The 8069-nt window shown below is 42.3% G+C and overlaps 1 protein-coding gene across 2 annotated transcripts in view; it reads left to right on the top strand.

The window, feature by feature from the left end:
* Nucleotides 1-6811, top strand: part of TRAF3IP1 (TNF receptor-associated factor 3 interacting protein 1) — a 76098-nt gene extending 69287 nt beyond the window's left edge. For both annotated transcript variants that reach the window (XM_011929585.1, XM_011929584.1), the window contains 2 exons: nucleotides 3810-4030; nucleotides 4647-6811. In XM_011929585.1, coding sequence (XP_011784975.1) covers nucleotides 3810-4030; nucleotides 4647-4812 — 387 coding nt within the window. In that variant the 3' untranslated portion in view covers nucleotides 4813-6811. The remainder of the gene's footprint in view (nucleotides 1-3809; nucleotides 4031-4646) is intronic.
* Nucleotides 6812-8069: the final 1258 nt, after the last annotated feature.

Here is an 8069-nt window from a genome sequence, read left to right as displayed (position 1 = left end):
GAATGATGGTTTCCAGCTTCATCCATGTCCCTACAAAGGACACGAGCTCATCGTTTTTTATGGCTGCATAGTATTCCATGGTATATATGTGCCACATTTTCTTAATCCAGTCTATCATTGACATTTGGGTTGGTTCCAAGTCTTTGAATAGTACTGCAATAAACATACGTGTGCATGTGTCTTTATAGCAGCATGGTTTATAATCCTTTGGGTATATACCCAGTAATGGGATGGCTGGGTCAGATGGTATTTCTAGTTCTAGATCCTTGAGAAGTCGCCACACTGTCTTCCACAATTGTTGAACTAGTTCACAGTCTCACCAACAGTGTAAAAGCGTTCTTATTTCTCCACATCCTCTCCAGCACCTGTTGTTTCCTGGCTTTTTAATGATTGCCATTCTAACTGGTGTGAGATGGTATCTCATTGTGGTTTTGATTTGCATTTCTCTGATGGCCAGTCATGATGAGCTTTTTTTTTTTTTTTTTTTTTGAGATGGAGTCTTGCACTGTTGCCCAGGCTGGAGTGCAGTGGTACCATCTCAGCTCACTGCAAGCTCCGCCTCCTGGGTTCACACCATTCTCCTGCCTCAGCCTCCCTAGCAGCTGGGACTACAGGCGCCCGCCACCACGCCTGGCTAATTTTTTGTATTTTTAGTAGAGATAGGGTTTCACTGTGTTAGCCAGGATGGTCTCGATCTCCTGACCTTGTGATCCATCCACCTCAGCCTCCCAAAGTGCTGGGATTACAAGTGTGAGCCACTGTGCCCGGCCGCATGTTTAGTTTTATAGGAAACTGCCAAAATGTTTTCCAGAGTGGCCATATCTTTTTACGTTCCCATCAGCAATGTGTGATCCAGTTTCCCCAAGCAGCATTTGGTGTTGTCACTGTTTTTTATTTCAGCCATTCTGACTGTTGTGTGGTGATGGCTATTGTGGTTTGAATTCGCATTTCCCTAACACTTAATGATTTCAAACGTATTTTCATCTGTTTGTTGGCCATCCTTATATCCTCTTCAGTGAAATGTCTGTGTCTTTTGCCCGTTTTCTCATTGAATTATTTGCTTTCTTGCTGTTGTGTTTTAGGAGTTCTTTGCCTATTCTAGCTCTCTGTCCTTATTGGATGTGTCATTTGCAGTTGTTTCGCTCATTCTGTGACTTATCTTTGCAGCTTCTTCACAAGGTCTTTTGCAGAGCAAACGTTTGAAATCATGCTTTTGGTGTCAAGTCTTCGAACTCTTTGCGTAGTCCTAGATCCCAAAGACTTTTTCCTCTTGTGTTTTTTTATCTTAAAGTTTCATAGATTATATTTAAATCCATAGTTCATTTTGAGTTAATTTTTGTTTAAGTTATGAGATTAGGTCAAGGTCTTGTTTGTTTGTTTGTTTGGCTTATGGAGGTCCACTTACCCCAGTGCCAAATGGTGCAAAACTCTCTATGCCACTAAATTGTTTTTGTACTTTTGTCAAAGATTGCTTGGGCATATGGACATATTTGTATAGATCTATTTTGGATTCTCTGTTCTGTTCATTTAATCTGTGTCCCTCTGTCAACACTGCACTGTCTTGATTACTGTAATTGTTTAAAAAGACTTGAAGCCTGCGCAGTGGCTCATGCCTGTAATCCTACCACTTTGGGAGGCCGAGATGGGAGGATCGCCTGAGGTCAGGACTTCGACACTAGCTTGGCCAACATGGTGAAATCCCGTCTCTACTAAAAATACAAAAATTAGCTGGGCATACTGGTGTGCGCCTGTGATCCCAGCTACTTGGAAGGCTGAGGCAGGAGAATTGCTTTAATCCGGGAGGCAGAGGTTGCAGTGAGCCAAGATCACACAACTGCAGTCCAGCCTGGGCGAAAGAGTGAGACTTCATTTAAAAAAAAAAGCCTTGAAATTGGGTAGACTGGTTAGTTCTGTCTTTATTGTGTTTTCTGAAAATGTTTTAGCTGTTGTAGTTCCTTTGCCTTTCCACATAAATTTTAGGATAATCTTGTCTATACAAAAAATTGACTGGAAGTTTGGTAGGATTTGTATTAAATATGCGTATCGATTTGGGGAAGATTGATGTCTTTACTGTGTTGAGTCTTCCAATCTGTGGACAGACACAGTGTGTCTTCTCATTTATTTAAATTTCCTTTGATTTCTTTCATCTGCATTTCGTTTTCCGTTTCCAAGTCCTATACATGTTTTGTTAGATTTACAACTAAACATTGTCTTCTGTTGAACAATTGTCAATGGCATTGTATTTTTAGTTTCAGTGTCCATGTGTTCATTGTTCGTATATAGAAATATAGTTGATTTTCATATGCTCATCTTGTGTACTACAACCTTGCTGAACTCACTTATTAGTTGTATGAGTTTTACGTTTTATTTAAAGTTCCGATTATTTAACACTTTCTGTGTGCCAGGCATTATGCTAAAGCTTTCTTGTATTTGTCCAAGCCAGTAAGTGGTGGAATTAGGATATTGATACATAAATCATTTATCCACTTCATTAGTTCATTTCACAAATTCTTAAGCAGAACTTATTTGAACCACAATGAATCTAGACCAAGATCCTGCCCTCCCGAGCCCACAGTCTGAAACTGGCAGAAGTAATGCAAGTAATTATGTAGCTATGATATGTTCAAACTAAATAGGTAGATTTATTACAACTGAATGCATTTACTAGCTCATTCTGTAAGTGGGTGAGGCCAGGAAGGGCACCTTAGCCGGTCTGGAGTGGGGTGGGGGTGCCCAGAGAGGGCTTCCTGAAGAAACAGTGTTGCAGGGCATGATGGCTCACACCTGTAATCCCAGCACTTTGGGAGACAAAGGCAGGAGGATCACTTGAGCCCAGGAGTTTGAGAGCAGCCTGGGCAACATAGTGAGACCCTGGCTGTAAAGAAAGAAAGAGAGAGAGAAGAAAGAAAGGAAAGAAGGAGAAAGAACCCATGTTAATTTTCCCAAGCTTATTGATTCTTAACTCACTTCAATTTTTGACATTCAGAGATGTCTGTGATCAAAGCTTATATGAAGAGAATTCTAAATGTTGCTTGCCAAAGAACCCAAGAACTCCTGGCCCAAATCGAATGCAGCTCTCCTCTCGTCTCTGTGTCCTCCTCACCTCCTTCACCTGCTGCTGTCTCAACCTGGCCCCTTCCATCCGGCCTCTGAGCCCCCGGACTCTGTGGCCTCCCCAAGCGGCCAGCACAGTCACATCTAAGTCGACCTGACCGTCTGCCTGCTGGGTGCTGCTGGGTGCTGCTGGGTGCTGCTGGCGCTGGCCCCCCTGCACGTTCTCCATGCCTTCCTTTCCACGGCACCAGTTTCTGCCTCTCCTTTGGGTTTCTTTCCCCCTTCCTCCTGGCAAGCTGGGTTTTGGAGTCATTTGGGATGGAAGGTGGGCCATTTGAGGAGCTGTAGGGTCAGGGCCCCTCTCTGCCAGTCCATTTGGGAAAAATCCTCCATGTCACTAAGCTCTTGTAACAATAGCTACAAAAGTTGCTTGTTAGTTGGGAACTGAAATCTGCCTGTATAGAGATTTGCCCTCAGATGGACTTCCAGGTAAAGACAGATCCCCGTCCCCATTGAGCAGGGAAGGAGCGGTCCCTCCCTGGCAGTGCTGTGTCCTCTGATGGCACACAGCACTTCAGGGTTACTCTGTCAGGTGGCATGGCTCTCCCTTTGCACGGGAGTGAGTGTCCCACAGCCAGCACTGTCCCTGCCTGCACCTTTCCTCCCAGCCCCATGGCCATGTGCTGAGTGCACCAGCCCTGTTCTGCCTTCGGACTGAGGAGGCGTGTTCCTCTTCCATGTCTCCCTGTCTGTAGGAGCGATCTCTCTTTGAGTCAGCGTGGAAGAAGGAGAAGGACATCGTTTCCAAGGAGATAGAGAAGCTCCGCACGTCCATCCAGACCCTGTGCAAGAGTGCACTTCCCCTGGGGAAGATCATGGACTACATCCAGGAAGACGTGGATGCCATGCAGAATGAGCTGCAGCTGTGGCACAGCGAGAACAGGCAGCACGCCGAGGCCCTGCAGCAGGAGCAGAGGTTGGGGGTAGCAGGGGGGTAGTAATGGGGGAGTGCCCTGCAGCAGGAGGAGAGGTGGGGGTTAGTAATGGGGAGTGTGCCCTGCAACAGGAGCAGAGGTGGGGGGTAGCAGGAGGGTAATGGGGAGGGGGCCTTGCAGCAGGAGCGGAGGTGGGGGGTAGTAATGAGGGAGTGCCCTGCAGCAGGAGCATGGGTTGGGGGTAGCGAGAGGGTAATGGGGAGGGGGCCTTGCAGCAGGAGCAGGGGTGGGGTTAGCAGAGGCAGGGAGTAATGGGGAGGGGGCCCTGCAGCAGGAACACAGGTAGGGGGCAGTAGAGGGGGTTCCCCAAAGTCGATGGGGACTTTGCAGCATACCTCCTTGTCCCAGAGGCTGTTCTGTATATAATTTAAGGGCTTCAAACTTATCATTGAAGAAATATTAACTGCTGCTTTTATAAATCTCATGTTTGACTTCACTTTTGGTTGTGGCAGGGGTTGTGAAAATAAGAAATAAATTTTATCCTTTTCTTTGGATGAAATGAATAATTTACTTCTGTTGTCTTTCAATGTCTTAATTAAGAAGCCAACACACAATGAGATGAGAGAGTGACGAGCCGCTGGTTTTATTCTCCCTCAGTATCACAGACTGTGCCGTGGAGCCCTTAAAGGCTGAGCTTGCGGAGCTGGAGCAGCTGATCAAAGACCAGCAAGACAAGATCTGCGCTGTGAAGGCCAGCATCCTCAAGAATGAAGAAAAAATCCAGAAAATGGTGTATAGTATCAATTTGACTTCGAGAAGGTGAACACTCAAAAGTTTCAGAGATGAAAAGTCACCTCAGTTTAAAAGCAAAAAGGAAGATAGAAAATCATTACTCTTTTAAGTTCCAGTTTGCTAAGAAAATGAACAGTTTACAATGTTACTATCCAGCTAATTTTCAGAGCTTTAAAACTGTAAGCATGTTAAGTGTATTAAAAAAACCATGTTTTCTTACCTCCTTCCAGATGGAATACTGGCTAGTTATAAATAGCGCTTCCAAACACCTCTGTGAAAAGTTTTTTTGAAAGCCTGTTCTTTGTGTTTCTGCTGTAACCTGTTTAGTTCTGTACCAGAACTCTCTAGCAGGTAAGTGGTGTGGGCATACCAAGGGAACAGTAGTCCTTTATTTTGGTTTAGTGGAAAGACTTTCAGAGATCAATGCAGAATGAAGGATGACTGTATACTTTTTGATAGGCACTTGATAAGTAGAATGAGGCCTGAAAATGAATAAATTATATTTTCAGTTAATTTCCATTTGAAAGGGCTAATCTCAGCCTGTCTCCATAGAAGGTACCGATCTACTGGATTGTTTTCGTTTTTGTTTTTTGACCTCTTTGTAATTGCATGTACTTCTCTATGTAATTTTCTTCTTGATCTCTACTATCTTTTGCTTGTGTTTCTAGTCCTTAAAGTTGATAAATTTAAAAAGGAGATTTCAGGATGACCTTTACGGACATTGTCTGGATATGAAATTGTCTTGGGCTACATCCTCACTTTCTTCAGCATTTTGCCCTGGTTTTCCTCAGGCAGAGGCTAGCGCAGCTACCCTTGAGTCCTTGTTCTCCTTAAGAGGGTCTTGCTCTGCGAGGCACTGGCATCATGCCTTTTCCTTTGCATGGGTGTGCACACCTGAGAGACAGGGAGCTTAGGAAAAATGACATAAGGAAGACTTACAAGGCTGCACTGATTTACGATGTTTTTTGATGTTAGCCATTTTTTTGGAAATTGTTTTTTAAAGCAAAAGTTTTTTAAAAAACATGGTTTATAGTTTTTCACTTACATATACTATTGTAAATACATAGCAGAGTCTTAAGTTATTTTATACAACATTTCATTGTGTTTGAAGACACACTTATGGGTCTTAAGGTCTGGGTCCTAATACTTTTATTTTTAATAGTGTGTTTATTATGTAAACTAAGGAGTGCCATTTAAAATGTGAGGATTGCCTGAAAAGGTTTTGTTTCTTTTGTTTTTTTTGAGATGGAGTCTTACTCTGTCACCCAGGCTGGAGTGCAGTGGCGCGATCTCGGCTCACTGCAATCTCAGCCTCCCAAGTTCAAGTGATTCTCTTGCCTCAACCTCCTGAGTAACCAGGACTACAGGCGCACGCCAGCACGCCCAGCTAATTTTTGTATTTTTAGTAGAGATGGAGTTTCACCATGTTGGCCAGGATAGTCTTGATCTCCTGACCTCGTGATCTGCCCGCCTCAGCCTCCCAAAGTGCTGGGATTACAGGCATGAGCCACAGTACCCTGCCAGGTTTTGTTTCTTTAAGGATTAGCACAAATGGCACTGTTGGGTTTTTCTTCATACAATTTCCAAAATAAATTCTGTACTAAGGTTGCTATATGACTTTCTGAGCTGAATAAGTTCAAGAGCAGATTATTAAGATCTGCCATTCTGAAACGTTGGTCTTTTTCTCCTTCCTATAGTGCACCATAAAATTCTGTTTGATCAGATTATACTGAATACATTTTGGGGGAGTGGAGGGACATTAGTTAAGTAGTCCTTTGTGTATTTATAATCTCTTTTCTACTGAATCAAATGACTTAGCCATGACCCTGAATGGACCTTGTTTCACTTCAAGTTAAGATGTCTGCCTTTTATGAATTTGTATATATGAATAGAACTTGGGGATTGCAAAAAATTGCATACATTGTATGTAAGTAAAATTTTTTATGAAGTAGTCTGTCAAATTGTATCATAAAGTTTATTTTTCTTTTATACGTAAATCATTAAAAATAATCACATATTTTTTTCCATAAGTGTATGGATTGTGCAGTTCAATTCACACATGGAAAAATCATAAGCATTTAGATTTTTTATTTTCAAATGTGTGCATTTTGTTTTTCTCATGAGGAAAGTTCAGGGAAATGTATCTTTTCATTCATATTATGACATGTACTTCTTTTCAGTATAAAATGAAGTTTTATAAGATAGGTAAGCATTTACTTGAATTTGTAAGATCATTTGTGAAGTTTTAGAAGGTCTCTACACGTGATTGTTACTGTATCTTATCCTAGACACCAGATCCTGATCTTATTTGAGAAATTTAATTTTTCTCTTATTTTGAGAAAATACACAAATGGGATTATTAAGTATTTTTCTATACTTTGGTGTATAAGTTTTCAGGGAGTACTGGAGTCATACTTCCAGAATTTGAATTTAAAAGTTGAGCTGATGATAATTTATATTCAAAGGAAATGCATAATAAACCTTTGGAAGAAATAGTTCAAGACTAAAATGCAGCTTTCTACTTTGATATTCATCCTTATCTTTCTTTTTAAAAATCAACTTTTAAAAACTGAAATCAATGAAGAAAAATGATGTCATTTGGTGATATGAAGTGCTACTTAGGATTTGGGTGATATGGAATTCTAGTCAGTGTATTGGCGAGTGCCCCTGAACTATTCCAGTGCTGCTCTTCTGAGCTGCCCTGGACTCATAGGGTTTATCTTCTGTTGGTCGATGTGTATAGTGTCATGGCACATGAATAAGAGAAAAGATGGCCAGGGCCTTTGAGCAGCTTTTGGATCAGTAGCCAGTGTGAGGCAGCAGAAGCAGGATGAGCAGCCTGTTTGAGCTTCTGCAGGAACCTGCTTCAGAAGGAGGCCACGCCCAAGCAGGATCAAGGCTCAGCATGTCACCATCAGGGAAGACACTAAACACCCAGACCTGGACTTGGCTCCCCCTTCTGGACTCTTCTTTCCACACCCAAAAGTGCAGACGGTAAATAACCTTGTTCATGGCACCTCTACCACTGCGGGCTCCTCTGAGGGGCTCTCCAGCAAAGACTAACATAGCGAAGTAGAAGTAAGAAAAATTCTAAGTCAAGCATGAGCCAGCCTAAGTCGGAGGGGAAGGAATAGCTGTTCTCAGCGATTCTCAAATGTAACTACTTGCTACATTTGGGCTCTGAGTTTAACTCTATCCTAGGATACACTTTATTAATAAAAACATTTTATATTTTTCAAAAAGGTGTTTCAATAAGTATGGTTTATGCAAGCTTTACATTGGGGCATT

Source organism: Colobus angolensis, unplaced genomic scaffold (assembly GCF_000951035.1).
Source record: "Colobus angolensis palliatus isolate OR3802 unplaced genomic scaffold, Cang.pa_1.0 Scaffold82, whole genome shotgun sequence".
NCBI classification, from domain to species: domain Eukaryota; kingdom Metazoa; phylum Chordata; class Mammalia; order Primates; family Cercopithecidae; genus Colobus; species Colobus angolensis.
This window is presented reverse-complemented; position numbering and strand designations above follow the sequence as displayed.